Below are 16,100 nucleotides of genomic sequence, written 5' to 3' on the forward strand. Positions count from 1 at the left end.
CAACAATCAAGCCACGCTGGGAGTGGCACTTTGGCACGCATGCGCGCAGAGCAAAGCACTGGGCTTGTACTTGAGATTGCAATCAGGCAAGACGCAGGCAGAGCAGCTTCAGCCACGGGCATACACGCAAGGGGCCACACCCCACAGGATCATGAACCTGGCCCCTCGTAAGGCTAAGATAAGTGCTGCAGGGCTCATAGAAGCAGTGGGCACGCGCAGGGAGTCAAGCCCCGCCCGACTCCAGGCCCCCGCCCCCAGCAAGCTAAGTACCGCACTGGCAGCTAATGCATACCTAAGCAATGCCGCATTAACCCGCACACCTAACCCAGCCCACATAGGCATAGCACAAGTGAAACCCAGGATGGCGTACATGCTGTCCTCTACGAATAACCTCAGCCTGACACGCTGAGGACTACAGGCTCACAGACCACTCAGCTGCATGCGAATTAGTCATGTGACGCTCTAGACGAACGCTGCATGCAAAAAGCCACATGTGGCTCCTGCATGCTCCAGCAAGTTCCTAGCACTCATATGCTTCTAGCTCAGACCCCCATAGCACCCCTCAGCTGGGAACATGCACACTGTAAGCCATGTGGGGCCACATTTCACACTGCTGTCCAGTCCAGAGAGCATGCAGGCAGGGAGTGACCAAGAGACACTCCAGCAGCCATACCCAGAGCGAAGTGTTTTCTTTCCTGTTAAATGCGCTGGTGCATACCAGTATACCTTGTTAACCACTGCATTGTTTCTTAGGGGGACGTGTGCATGTATGGATGAGGTTCTGCCTAGAAGACTGTACTGTATTGTAAGGTGAACTTATGTTATGCTGTGTCCCCCTGTCTATCCAGAACCTCTACCTAAACCACTTCCTGGTTTCCCTCACCCCCCATTCCTATCCAAGTATCATTTCCCTAAACCTCCTGCCTTGCTGGGGTTCTGCAGGCATGCATTAGCCCAGACTTGTAGGTACCAAAACCGCAGAGGGGGGGGGGGGGGGAATGCCACCTTGGAGCTGTGGATCCTGCCAGGCAGCAACCCAAAATGGGAAACTGCAGATATCAGATATCTCATTTAGGAATTGGGGTGATAACCCTTTTGGGCAATGAGACTTTCTTGGCATTGTTGGCATTGTAAATGATGGTTTATTACATATAGCATGTTGTTTTTCAAAAGCTATGTCAGTGAGGTGGATGAGCAGGTCTTTGTTCCGCATGACCGGCAAACGAATTTGGAGACGGAGGATAGCAGTAGCATGCATAAGATCAGGCAGCTGTCGCTCTGGGAGAACATGGAAAAAGAGAAGTCGACTCATAGTGGCAATAAACAAAAAAATAAAAGCAGTAAGGTGCAGGGAACCCGGTAGGTACTGAAACTGTTGCGATGCCGAGACTAAAGAGGATATGTCACAGAATTAGGGGCTGGAGATTTATGGGCAGTAACCATATGGAGCAGTATTGCAGGGATTTTGCCCTTCCTCTTCCCCACCCCAACCACTTCTTGGTCTGAATTTGGGTTGTGGGAGGTGAGATTTAGCTGTTTATTAAGTTAACAAATATATAAAAAATACTAAATAAGAAGCTGCTGCTATGGAGTAGTAATGAATATTATTGGGAACTGGTGCAGAAAGCAATATAAGGAGAGCTAAAATGACTGCGGTTTAAGCTTTGCTCCAAACTGTGCCAGTTGCCTCAATAAACAAAATATTTAAACACAAAAAAGGCAATAATCTAAACTGCCTTCTCACCAGTAATGACTAGAAGGAAGTCTAAAACAGACCGAACATTTGTAAAAACTTTGCTTAAAATTGTCTGGGTTATACAAATTTCACCCAAAATGAGTAAGGTATTGCCAGCACAGCAAGGTGGTAAACAATTGGGGGACATGCTGGTGCATGTTGGAGACCCCACACACAACCTGATGGGTATAGTTGAGTGTTGGAAGGAACTGGAAATGAAGAAAAAATATGACGTACACAAACAGTGTCAGACCAGGTTTACAGTGTACACAACAGTGTCAGACCAGGTTTACAGTCATTCAGGGAAACTAAACGTTACTTTTAACGTTGGAGTCCCACCTTGACAGTAAAGTAGGCTGAATATGTGGGTACCTCTGAAACCTATGTTGAGAAAAAAACCTATGGAACAAAAGATGAGAAGAATTAAGAAAACAACAACACAGCTCTGGGAAAAACTGGAAGTATCCTTTATATTTTGTTGAAAAGAAAATTAAAGACACGCACACAAAGCATGCTTGGAAAAGTAATATTATTCAACATATTTTTGCATTAAATATTTCACATTACCAAAATGTTATTTTTCGTTCACAAGCTACATTGCTTATTTACACATGCCATGAGTTAACAAAAGATCAAGAATCACACGGAAATATGAAGCATGAAAAACGGTGACGTGTCTTCATTCACGGAATCTGAGGTGGTCCGACCCATTAGGTATGCCAAAAATAGCTATTTACACCAAAAACATTTTCGTAAAGGTAGTCAAGGAAAAGGCAACCATTTCATTTTGAAGAAAAGTCCCGCTCTACATTATATTACAAGAAAAGAAATATGGTTATCGTCTGGCCGTGCTCATACAGTATATACTGCTGATAAATGCAATGGACCATCCCAACCAAGAGACTATTTACATAATGTACTCCATCTGCCTTACTTTACACAAATATATACAAACGTATTTTACATATAAATAAACACAATGATATAAACCGTTAGTATGGTGATTGCAATTCTTTGGAATTAATTTTCCTTTAACAAACTGCTGTACTATTATGTTAAGTCCTTTTGAAATGACATTTCAGATCTACTCTTTACACATACCAACAGGCTTTTCAGTACGAAATAAAAAAAAAACAAGTCAAGAATAATGTTTCCAGGATAGTATATGAAATATGCAATAGCTAGTTACAAAAGTCAGGCCATATTTACTAATCTCTATTTTAACTGGGAGGAGGGGCTTTTGTAAAGATCAGCGGCAATCAGAAATATTGGAAGGCTCATTTTCTTTTTACATATGGCTTCAGAGGTCCAATACCTCAAAATCGAAATGTACATATGTGCATCTAGGATGTCTCATGTAATCAAAGTTTAGTTTCTGGGTGTAAATTCAGTCTCTTTGTATTTTTAATGAACGTGATACAGCATGGGCACTTCCAGTCATCATTCAAGATAAATAACTGAAAACCTGGCCTATCCCTAGATTACTCAGGGAGGCATGACCAGTCACCACACCAAAGCACACATAGTAATTCTGCATAGCAGAATGGAATTTAATGTTTTTCTTTTGTAGCTTCCCACTTTCCAGAAAACTAAAATTAGAAGAATGCACCAAAAAAGTGCACAGATACGTTAATGTGCGCTATAAACCCCACTCTCAATAACATGTACATTTTTGGTAAGGAATATACCTAATTTTATTATTTTCTTGTTCTTTTGTATTAAAAATATTTTATAAAAAGTTGCAGTAAGTAACTGTTGTGATCAGAGACAGTGATGCAATCGCGTTCGCCTAGTCCCAGATCCTGTGCCTCTCCACCACCGAATAAGCTGTTCATAGGTTAGACGAAGAACACTGCCTGTAGCAATACCTGAGGTGCTGGGCTGATTTGTAGGCAATCCTGTCAGACCAGTATGTGTATGTTTCCTGAATATCACAATTTCACAAAACAATGATTGTTTAGATATTCCGTTAAAGGCGATAAAATCTGAATGTTTCAACTTTTGAGAAGTTTTAGTGCTGAAACTGTTTCGGAAGGGAAGTCCTCAAAAAACATTTGCGATGCCACACTGCCAGTCATTTGAAGGTTCTTGAACCACTTCTTCCAGGTTAAGACCATGAGTAATATCCTCCCTTTCCAACTCTCCTTCTTGATTCATGGCAACCTTGTCTATGCCTGCAGAAAATGAACAGCTTTAAAGTACAACATAATAAAATATATCAAGTTAACTTTAACACATGTTAAATGTAGCAACAGCCGAAAAGTATAGAGTGATTTGTTTGACAACAGCTACTGGACTAATGGACTTCAATTATACATTTACAGGGACTTCAACAAATACTTCAATAAGTATTTTTTTATCATATTGTTTAAAAAGCATACATTATTTAAACAGTTGCTTGCTAAATAACAAACAAGAGAGTAAAACTATCCAAAATGTTCCAACAGCATTGTTCTGTAATGCAAAAGATGTAATTTTATTGGGGCTACCGTTTCACGAGATAGTATGTTTCTAATGGGTTTTCTATTTAGAAACAGCAGATCTGATACGTTCTGAACTAATACCCTTGTTTCATTCCTTTATTTTGGATGAAAAAAAAGGATAACCACATGACCGAGGGTTATCATGTTGGACAGCATTCTGAGTGTGTGATAAAAAGGGACTGTGGTCATGGGTGCAAATCCTCCCCTTCCTCCAAAGAACTCCTTTGTGCTCTCACCCGTTCCCACTGTGCCTCATATTTGCGTCCTACTTTGCCCATGCACCCAGAACTTTTCATCGGCGTCGGGAGGATGGCGTTCATTCTACATGGGTTATGAGAAAGTCCAGGAGGTTTTCCTTGGTTATGCTACATCTCTTCCTTCCAAAGACCTCACATAGTTTAGAAGCACTCATTCAAGCACTTACTTACCCTCACACTCCCCTGCCCCCCCCCCGAGAAATATGTTGTTGCCTTGAATCACCTATGAACTTCATAAGTAAAATGAATCTTGAACAACTCAGTTGATCCAGGTGGATGCACCCAAAGCTAGTGATGCCATACCTAGTTTTTGGCAAGCTACCACAAATTGCTCTCAACACAAAATATATGGTTGGAACCCAATATGTTGTGGTATAGGCTGCTTGAAGTGAATCAGAATTTGGGCCTAAAGCAACAAGAAAGTGCTGAAAAAAGGAATAAATATAGACAGCTGCCATGATAGGGCTCCTCGTTAACAGAAGCACCGAATTCAAGAAAAGGTGTTAAAGCCCGTAGCAATTGGCAGAAAAAAGGGACAGGAGGAATGCGTGCACACATGAAGTGAAGAACATGGATGTTTACGCATGTATTCTGACTGGTCCAGAATAAAGAATTTATTGAAGTTGTATGGGTTTAAGCTAGGACTTGCATGTCTATCTTTTCCAAATACTGGGATACACCACAAACGGCTGCTAGGCCTGAATGTAGGTGAAACACACCATCATCTTTGAGAAGGCAGACTGATTTCATGGATGTTAAAACAAAGTGTGTGATCCCCTCCACTGAGAACGAACACGGGCCAAATACCCAGTTTTATGGAATTTCTTCAACTCAGGAGGGTTTACAATGTTAATTTCTAATGATCACTCCAGTACATATTAAAGTCATAAAAATAATGTTACACTTGTCTTGGTGAGCAAATATCAAAACCTAGACTAACCATATGAATTATTTTCTGATTGAAGGTTATCATTCCAAGATGGGCAGTCTAGTACACTTATATTATCTTTTTTCAAAATACCCCTATCAGAAAGGCAAAAGGGACAACACCGGCAAGGTCTACAGCCTGTTTTGCATAAAATCTAAGAGCATTTTAGGAACCTAGGAAAGACCACAAATCTCAATAATAACAAATACGTCTCTGATAAAAGGGCGGTAAGCATGAATTACTGAGTAGATAATGCAGCTTGTTGCTCATGTCATTTTTGGAACTAACTGATCCAAGGAGTGACGGAACTATACAAACTGGAGCAGATAATCACCATTCACTAACCACTATTAGTACACAGGGCAGGAGCTGAAGCCAATCAGCTTGCTAGGACCACAGGCGTAATCCCACAATCCAAGCCCACCTTTCAAGCAACCTCAGATGTGCCAGCGTCTGCTCTGTCATTTTCCCCCACCTCGCCCTGGTCTCCGCATTGGGGGCTCATCATTAAGGCACTCGCAGAGTGTTATTGATTTCTACTTCAGATCTGCCGAGACTAGAAACATTGTACCTCACCTAGGTAAAGAACCTGAAAGTATTCTGGGACTAATCTTAGAAACACATTTGCCATCATACAAGGGTTAAGCCATTTAAAAAAAGAAAAGGGAACCAATGTTTCAAGAGCGCAAAGATATTTTTTAAAGACGAGTGGAAAATTAAAATACCTGCCAACTGCTTTCTTGATAGCACCTGACAATGCAAGGACTGGACTGTAGCCACTAGCCCTGCAAGGACTGGACTGTAGCCACTAGCCCTGCAATTAAGATCATGCAACAACATATACAGTGTTCAACTAGAAAGTATAGAAGTGGAGTCAAGCACCAAGTATGCTGCAGAGTTACCCTGCTCTACGAGAGCAAAGTGATACAGTGATGCCAACATTTAGTAAATCATACATTCAAAAAGGGTCATTTTAGAAAAGAGCATGCTTAATCTAGAGTGTCCAGAAGCCCACCGGTTTTGCCCGACTTGAATCTGCATTGAAATATTATAATGAACACACATGTTTATGAATTGAAACATACCATGATAGCCATGAGCTCTAAACATATGGAGCTTCATATTGCTTTTCTGAGTAAATCTCATTGGGCAAAAGTCACATTCGTGAGGTCTCTCTCCGGTGTGCTTTTTCATATGCACCTGCAGCGCACTCTTCTGGTTAAAGGCTTTTTCACACAGATGACACTGAAATGGTCGTTCACCTAAAATAAATAAAGGAATCTGTTGTTATGCCTTCTAATTATATTCCACAATACTTTGTAAACTATTTTGATAGATTTTCAAGAAGATCATAAAAAATGCTTCTGTATTGCAGGGATGGAATGAATTAAATGCATTAATCACAAAACTACATGCAGCACAAATTATGAAAAAAGCTAATTTCGGAAAACTACAACCTGAAATCGCAGTCTCCAAACAGCCCACATAGTCCTTTTGTAAATACCTTAAACATTCACCGATTGTTCGCTAAATTATGTGGCCAACAAGGTTGGCTAGTGAAATTCAGCTTTTCTAGAGTGACAGTGACTTTCCTAAAACTGGATGTTTGTGTATGCCTCTTACCTTAGTTGGAGCATGCTATATCCTCTTCTACAAAATGATTCTAGTTTGAGAAGGTTGTTAGCAAGAGGTTTGAACATATTTGTAATATGTTTGAGCATGACGAACATTTGCCGTGGACATTTTAGTGACGGATGTTAAGGGGTTCATACAGCCTATGTTCCATCACTCAGAGTTTATCCTCTCTAAAACATCCACTACTGATCTGATCAATGTGCATTGCTTACTAAAGGGCACTTATCACAAGTCACATTTCTGTAGCCCAACAGTCTACGCTCCTAACATCTTCTGGCATTTATCCCATTTGCAAACCAAGTCATTATGCATTTCTACCTCAAACAATGTATACTTGATGAACACAAACAACAATTTAGACTATACTCCCATTCCCCTTTATCGCTCCTTCCATCCCAAGCACCTTTTCAACTCTTTCTCCAGCAGTCTCCAAAATCCCAGTTCAACCTGCCCCAGTGGGCGCTGCCCAGCATCTCCCTCTCTTTTGGTGATTCCTTAGTGGCCAGGCAGCAAGAACTCCCACCTACACTACTTTTCCAACAGACCCTGTCCAACAGGAGCTTAAGGATTTGTACAACAAACCTTGCATAAAACAGGCTTAGACGCTACCAACTTGGACAAATACCAGACAAACACAAATTCCTAACTGAACTTGAGGGTAAAGCTTTTTTAAGTTTTTAAAACACTTTTTAAGTTAATTTAAGAAGTCCTAGATCCTGTTCAGGCAGGCTTTAGAGCTTTCCATAACACTAAATTGATAGTGATCCCAACGTGGGACACCCTAAAAACCAATGGAAACTAAGAAGGGGTGGCTGCCCGCATTCTCTTCGACGTCCGAGCAGCCTTCACAAGACAATGCATTATAAAATCCTTAAGACCGCATTATTCATCCTAGGAATAATTGACCCTGTACTTCAACTCAATGCATAACTCCTTACCCAACTCCAAAATAGGCCCTTTTCAGCATTGCCCAAAAGAACCTCTTTTTCTCCTCTCTCTTTCAATATAAAGGTCTACCTCTCTCAATCCCAAAAGTCAGAATTCCTCAACCTTAATTGCTAGGACTAACGCAGATGATGATACTCTAATGCTAAAATCTCTGAAAACTCTCCCTCTCTCTCGGGAGATGTGCATCGAAAGAAACGTTTTGCAATCTACCACAACAGCATGGTTACAAACAGAAGAGAGGATCAAACAAGGTTACAGTGGCTGCAAGGATCACGTTCAAGACCCTCTGCATAATCCCCAAGGCCTTCTGGGGCCAGGGCACACACTATCTACAACACTCTCTTCCTAAAAACACTCTCTTCAGATTGGGGGGGGGGGTCTTCATTCTTTGCAGGTGCCTCCCCCTGGAACAGCCTCCCTGCCTCTCTCCGTTTTGAGCTGGAGCACCTTAAGTTCCGGGAACTCCTCAAGACCGTCCTCTTCTCTTCCTCCTCCCCTGCTGACCCCTCTTTCTTCTCTCCTGTCTACTGTTCTTTCCCCTCCCTAACCTTTCTCAGTTTTTCTTTGCCGACTGGTCGCCTGGTTCACCTACAGAGCCTTACAGGTAACAGGCTCCCCCTCCAGTCTCTGCACTTGCCTCCGGGCCGCTGCACTATGTTCAGCTTTACTGCACTTTCAGCTTACGCTCCATGAGCGGGGTAACCCTTCTGCACTTAACCCGGAGCCCTACTGGACTGACGCGCTTGTTTCCGCACCCACTCGCCCACATCGGTTGTACGTATGCATCACCTGAATGTACTTATGACTTGTAAGTTCGTTTGTCCAGTCCACCCCCTTCCCCACTTCTTGTCCTCCCTTCCCTACCTTGGTCGCAACTGTAATACTTCATGCATTTGTACTAGGAGAAAAGTAGTCAGGCCTAGTATGCTAGTTTTTACTGTTGATCATTCGGAAACTTCAAGGCATAAGAATGATTAATGTATTCCCTTGCTCCCTCCTGCTTTGAAGCACTCCGACTGTGTATAAGCGCTGTATAAATAAACAATTACAAGCCCTACACACGCTTTACAACCTAAAGGAGAAAATGACAGAGCTATAATTGGTGGGCGCAAACAGAGGTATGCAGCATTGATAATTATAAGAAGGAAGATGTGGCCTCAGCCTGTCTAGAAAAAATAAAAAGAAAAACTTTTACTAGAGGTAATCCTGGACAAATGTTCTAATTGTTCCTGGCTATTAGTAAAATCTGTAAAGTCAGACAGGTTAGAAGGCATAGCAAGGTCATAACCCTATTTGAAGTGCTTCTGTAGCATTTCTAAGTATCTAATGAACATTCAAAAGGATTTGTATGAGGCAGAGGCTCAAACTAAGACTACATCTGAGTTGTGTTTATAATTTGACAATCCATTGCTGAAATCCAGGTGGAGATTGTCTGCACTAGCCATAAATATGTTTATGCGGAATGAAATTTCAGCTTCAAAAGAGGACGTAATGGTCTTTTGCTACAGAAATCTCACCAACAGACATTAAGGAATAAGTTACTTACCTGTAACTCCTGTTCTCCAACATGGGTATCTTGTTGGAGAACAGGAGTTCTCCAACAAGCTGCATAGATTTACATGCAGGTTGATAGCCCCGTTCATCGGACCGGGAGTCGTTGGTAACATTAAAAGCAGTTTACATTTACATTTTAAAACTGCTGTCACTTTAGTGCCCCTTTAGAGTAATTTTGGATCATATAGCCCCATAGACAGGTGCCACTTTAGCTCCACCCATGGATGCCAGCTTCAGATTTGGCAAACACAAATGAACGTGGCAATATGAGCCAAGATGAGCCATAAGTGGTATAGGCGGGAGGGTCACGTGTGAATCTGTGAAAGATACCAATGTTGGGGAACAGGAGTTACAGGTAAGTAACTTATTTCTTCTCCAGTATTGGATCTTTCATAGATTCACATGCTGTTTGAATAGATTACAAAGCAGTACATACAAGAAACAAAGGGTGGAGGAAAGGCTTACCAACAGAAAACATTAATCTCCCTGAAACAGATTGTGCAGCGCTGCCTGGCCAACCCTTGACTTCTCAGTGGAATCCCAGTTGACACAGTAGAACCTTGAAACGGTATGCACCAATCACCAAGTGGCAGCCCTGCAGATAACCACCAGCAAAAAAAATGGATAAATGCAGCAACAGCCCTCGAAGAGTAAGCTTTAGACCTGCCAGGAGGGGGCCCGTTGGGCAGCGGATGACAGTATGATATGCGGACAACGATCAGGAAATGGAGGACATAGAAAGACCTTTGCCGATGGCCGAAGAACCGAATGTCACAAATAGCTAAGAAGATTTCGCGGAATGGCTTGGTGTGAGAGACGTAGAACTTCAGAGCTCATACTACATCCAAGGAATGTAAGGAGTGTTCAGCCAGAGAAGAAGCTGAACCAAACAAGACAGGCAAAACCACAGGTTCGTTAAGATGTAATGTAGACAGCGTCTTGGGTATGAACGTAGGATTCAGGCGAAGAATCACTCTGGATTTCCATTTTGTTAAGTTAATTTATAAAGCACAGCACTCAATTTTCATGGTCTCCAGGCACTAACGCGGCTCTGCAAGGAAAAGTAAATAGGGTTAGGATAGATGTGCTCATCTGTTGATACATGCAGAACCAGGAGCAACTGGCATCTGTGTGTGACCTTTCTGGATGTGCTTTGCTTTCTGCACTGGACTTTTAGTGTACAGAAGAGAGGCGTCCAGTGTTTGACTTGTTTGTTGTCTGAGGTGGTTGGGTTTGTAGCTTGGTTAGAGGGATGTGCAGTTTGCGTTTTTTGGTGGGTTCATTCGCTAGGCCCCTGAGTGTGTGTTGTAGGTGAGGAGTATGGGTTGTGTGGGAGAGAAGACGTGGTTAGTGGGATTTGGATAATCTCTGGTTATTTGCAGTTATGTTATTGTTTAGGAGCCAGGCCATGAGGTGGAGGGAGGCCGGGTCATGATGCAGCACTGCTTCGCTGTCTCTGGACAGCCAGTTGGAGAGTGGAGGCAACATGATGGGAGATGCCAAGGAGGGACTGAGGAGAGACTGCAGATTTCTGATAACCAAAATTGTCTCAGCCAGGCTGGAGCCACCAAGATCAGTCTGCACGGATGCTGCCTGAAAACATTGAGGAATTGCAGAACAATAGGAAATGGGGGAATGCATAAAGAAACTTCCCGTCTCATGGGAACTTGAACCATCCCCCAAGCTTCCTGCATGATGGAACCTGCTGGGGAATGCCCCACTTGCGGAAGATGCAGTGTACCTGCTTTTCTGAAGCTTCCGCTTGTGGGAGGATCGCAGTTCCCTGCTGATGGAGTCAGCCACTGTATTGTGAATAGCCAGCAGATAGCACGGAATAAGGAACATCTCGTGGCAAAGGCTCATTTCCAGAGGGCCTGGGCTTCTGAGGACAGAATGGTGGAATGGGTGCCGCCTTGCTTGCAGATCTAAAACATAGTGCTCTTGTTGTCAGTGAACAGCCGAACCACGTGGCCTTGTAGCTGTGGGTGAAAGGATTTTGGAATCCAGAACACTGCTTGCAACACCAAGATTTTGATGTGCAGAACCTTTTTTTGCCTGTGACCAGAGGCCTCTGGCATGGAAATTGCCTGTGTGAGCTCCTCAGCCCTGCAGGGTTGCATCCGTTTTAACTGTAACCAGGTGGTCTGGTAGGGCGCCACTTGGGTGATATTGAAGAGAAACTCCACTAACGCAGTGCGTTGTGTCTTCCCAATCGCAGAAGATCTGCTTCCAGCGAGAATCAAGAAATTCTTGGTGGCGCCTCACCAGAAGCCTGCAGAGCCGGATCAGGGGTATACAGGAGTACATCATTCCCAATAGGGATTTCATGTTGCGGACTGACGCAGCTGTTTTCTGTGGTGCAGGTGGGCATTCGCAAGAATGGACTTGACTCTGTCTAATCAGGTAGCAATGCAAGACAGCGTGTTCAGAGGGGATCCCAATAACAGAGGGTGCTGAGAAGGAGACCAGCAGGACTCTGCATAACTGAAAGAGCACCCCAGCAATGATAGACATAGAATCGTGACTTCTCTTTGTTGAAGAGCCATAGGGAGAGATGTAGCCCTGACCGGCCAATCATCACAGTACAGGTAGACGTGGATCCCCGAACGACTGAGGTAAGCCCCAAGCGGGGCGAGGCATTTTTGTGAATACCCTTGGTGCGGATTTGAGACCGAAGTGCAAGGCCTTGAACTAGTTACGTTGTCCTACTATGGTAAACCTCAGGAATCATCTGTGGTGTTGATGAATTGGAACATTAAAATATGCGTCTTAGTGGTCCACTGAGGAAAGAAAATCGCCTTCTTACAGCTGTGATAGAAAGCACTGAAGCATGACCATCCAGAAGGTTTGAGATCTAATGAATTTGCTATGGAGGCGCAGGTCTAGTGTGGGCCTCCAGACACAGGAATTCTTCTTTACGAGAAATTATCTCGAATAGACACCCTGGCGTCGCTGGTTGACCACTCCTTTGGAAAGCAGGGATGGTACCTCACATTCTAGCAATGACAGGTCCTTCCACAAATTTGTGGAGGGAGGAATGGAGGGCAGATGTTGAATAAGTTCCAACGTTTGTCCATGCCGAATCAAAGACAACACCCATGATGATGTTGAGTCAATGGTTGATGAAGTTGGAAAGACGCCCTCCCGCTGGGGTGTGGAGGTGGAGCCAAAGCATGGTTAGGTTTGTTTGGAGGATTGACCTCTGTTGTGAGAGGAACCGCAGTGGTGCCGATTCCCCCGGTAGGCCTGGGACTTCCTCTTGTAGCTGTCTGATGTGGTGTACGTGTTTGAACAGTATGACTGAGACTGACAGGCGGGCCTGTAGTCACGTGACGTCCTGGAAAAGCGGTCTTTGCCAGAGCTTAATGAATGGTGCCGCTGCTGAAGCTTAACAAGGGAGTGAGCCATATCAGTATCAGCCTTCATGGCTTGGTGTGTGTCATCCACTTTTTTCCAGGAGAGGTCCTTTTCCCATCTAAGGGCACATCAACTACCTTAGATTGAACGTCTGGATGGAAATTAGTCAACTTGAACCATTCCTGATGGAGTAGGGCTGCTCGGTTTCCCATCTGCCTGAAACCAGTGTTTGCAATGTCAGCTGCCACAGATATAGCATGGTTTGACGCAGCCTCACCTTCGCGAAGAAGGGCGAAAGCATTCTCCTTCGTGTAATCAGGAAAGAAATGAAGGTTGGGGCCCATTTTATACCGTAATTCACAGCAGGATTTGATTGCCCTGGAATTAGCCACCTTGAAGGTAGTTGCAGCAGTTGCAATTATGCGCTTCCCGAAGGAGTCAATTATTTTCTTTCTTTGTCGGGTAGGACTGTGCATGAAGAGGATGGGTCAGCGGAGTGTTTACGGTCCACAGCTAGCACCATTAAATCCCGGCTAAGCTACACACACAGACATTTGGGGCAAAATCCAGTACCTTATAAGTCTTCTCAAACCTCTCCTTCCTGGGAGGAGCCGTGAATGGGTTCTTCATAACTAGGTGACCATCCTCCCAAAGGTGAAGGACATGCATGGCGACCGCAGACTTTCTAGTGTGTTCTTTCCGTTGACATAGGAAGCCTTTCTTGTTCTGTTCTTCTAGCAGTAAGTCAAACAATTTTCCAACTTAGTCATGAGGGTGTGGAAGGAACCAGTTTCTTACAGGGAGGTGGCAACCTCTGATTGGTGGGCCATCAGGTTCACCATCCCCTGGGACCAGATCATCGAATTCATTGGTGGTATCAGTGTGATTAAACATTAGAGCTGTCATCCTCAGATTCAGTAGCAGTAAAATTGGTAGGTGGTGGAAGGGTCGGTATAAGGACGCGTGAGGGGCATCCAGTCTGAGGCGGAGATGTAGGCAGCAGGCCTGCAGGTAGATCCTGACGTGGAAGAAGAGATTGAGTAGGCAGTTTATATAGTGCAGTACAGAGCCAAGAGTCTGTAAAATAGACTATGTCCATAAAAGGGTCACAAGGCTCTGAGGGACTACAAGCTGGCTTCGAATGTGGCCCTTAGGGGTGAATAAGGTGCATGTGGGGGCGGCATGGTAGGAGAGTGTGTCGGAAGTGATGAAGGAACCTTCTTGGATTCGTCCTCCGAAAACACAGCTTCAGAACAGTCAAAGTATATGTTAATGACATGGAAGGACCTGGGATAGCGGGAGGTGCAAATGGTGTCACCGTGAAGACTGGCTATGTAAGATTAGGTGCTGCCAGAACTGAAGGTGTAGATGATGAATCCCATCCCCGGGAAAAACCTTTGAGGGCAAAGGAGGTTGCAGACAACAAGGTGGTTGTAGTCACAGGAGCAGCAGATGGAGGTTTTTGTATCATCGAGGGGTCGTCAATGATGAAATGGTCGTCGGAGCCACAGGCAGAGCTGTGGTTGGAGTCGTCGAAGTGGGGGACTTGAAATGTTTATGGGCCATCGACGGGGTAGAAGAAGTCTTAGAACAATGCTTTTTGGTCATAGAGGTGGATGGCTGCCCACTAGAAGTTGTAGAAGAGTGCTTTGTGGAAAACAAAGATTTAGTCATCAAGGACATCACTGATGGTGCAGTTGACTGTCGTCGATGTGGCCGTCGATGGGGTGACTGCCCTTGTGTGATTGGCATGTTCCCCTTTATCCGCCTACCATGTAAGGTTTTCTTGTGGGCCTCAACTTCTTGGAAGAGGGGTCTGCTATGAGAGTTACGGCTCCAGACAGAGGCTGAATAAGAGGCCACACCTTTGTCCAACTGTGAGGGAGAATTCTCATAAATGGCTAATTTCCCTTACCTAATGAGTCCCACAGCAGCTTTGCTGGATTTCTAGGATTTAATTTTTTCCCCTGGTAAGAGTGTGAACCTTTTTTCCACTCTTACATGTGTTTTGCTGTGTGTGTTTTTACCATTTGTGTGATCTTGGGCTCTGGAGCCTCACCTACTCCATGAGCATAATTTTTCTTGTATGTTACACAGCACCTTCAATGCGTGACACAGGGTTGTCTTTTAGACTTCCCACTGACTCCGTTTTTCTGGGACTGACTACCGCCTCCCAGAAACATGTAAAGTTGCCATTAACTTTATGTAGTCTCTTTAAATCACAGACCCAGTACAAACCATTTTTAGGCAGAAACCTGTGCAGTTCCCTCTGGGACCACTGCAAAAGATTTAAGACTACAGGTGTTTGGCAGTAAACCCACTTGGTAGCAGTCTGCATCACAGATTCACTTGTAGCTGTGGCTGAGCAGTCAGACTTCCCTCAAGAAGAGTTAGGCAGTATACAGAGTATTCACAATAGGTCAAGAGCACACAATAGAACAAGTAAACACTGACCAGGGCTCGGTGTAAAAGAGATATAATTATTTATTTAAAACCACATCTAGAAAAACACACAGGCACTAATAGTAAGCAATTCAAAAACACGGTTACTAAAAGATATACACTCTCTTAAAAGAATATTAGACAAGTCTTAAGTAAAGCCCCACTTATTTTCAGACAGCGGTGAGCGCTTAACGTAGATGGCACTCTAATAGTTTGTTTTAAAAAGGGAGAGAAAAGCAGAGAACAATTTGAAACCGATCCCAACATTTTTACAAGAACATAACAAGGGAGGAAGGCAAAGTAAAACCGTGAATTCAGAGTCAGTAGGCCGGATCCGCTTTAAGAGGATCGAAACAAAATGTGTCCAAGGTCACACTGTTGCAGTGCACAAAAGTCTTGTAATGGTTCAAAAAGGAGTTGGACCAAAGAAAGAGACCAGTTAGAGGGTCAAGGCGGCCAGCCCAGTCCAGAAGGTTAAGGAGTTATTATTACCTTGTAGCAATCTTTAGAAAGGGAGGCCTGGCAGACACGGTACCTTAAAGTGGTGAGAACACTCCAGCGAGGGCAATTGTTCCTGGCAGCGGATGCAAGTCGGTGTTTCGTCCGGGGGAAGAGAGGATCTCGTCGTGGAGGAAGACAGGAGTCCATTGCACTGCCAGGGAAGAAACCAGCCACGGAGTTTCTCAGGTACAAGGAGCGGTCCGTTGATTCGCGGTTCAGTGGTGAGTGGCTATCCGGCCGCCGGGGTGCTTGGCACGGGC

General features: G+C 44.0%; 1 protein-coding gene across 6 annotated transcripts in view; it reads right to left on the reverse strand.

The window, feature by feature from the left end:
- Positions 1-2,247: 2,247 nt before the first annotated feature.
- ZNF236 (zinc finger protein 236) overlaps positions 2,248-16,100 on the reverse strand; it is a 2,444,547-nt gene continuing 2,430,694 nt past the window's right edge. For all 6 annotated transcript variants that reach the window (XM_069620724.1, XM_069620725.1, XM_069620723.1 and 3 more), the window contains 2 exons: positions 6,489-6,665; positions 2,248-3,909 (listed from right to left, as the gene is read on the reverse strand). In XM_069620724.1, coding sequence (XP_069476825.1) covers positions 3,779-3,909; positions 6,489-6,665 — 308 coding nt within the window. In that variant the 3' untranslated portion in view covers positions 2,248-3,778. The remainder of the gene's footprint in view (positions 3,910-6,488; positions 6,666-16,100) is intronic.

The sequence above is a fragment of the Ambystoma mexicanum genome, chromosome 5q (assembly GCF_040938575.1).
Source record: "Ambystoma mexicanum isolate Mex_15411 chromosome 5q, UKY_AmexF1_1, whole genome shotgun sequence".
NCBI lineage: Eukaryota > Metazoa > Chordata > Amphibia > Caudata > Ambystomatidae > Ambystoma > Ambystoma mexicanum.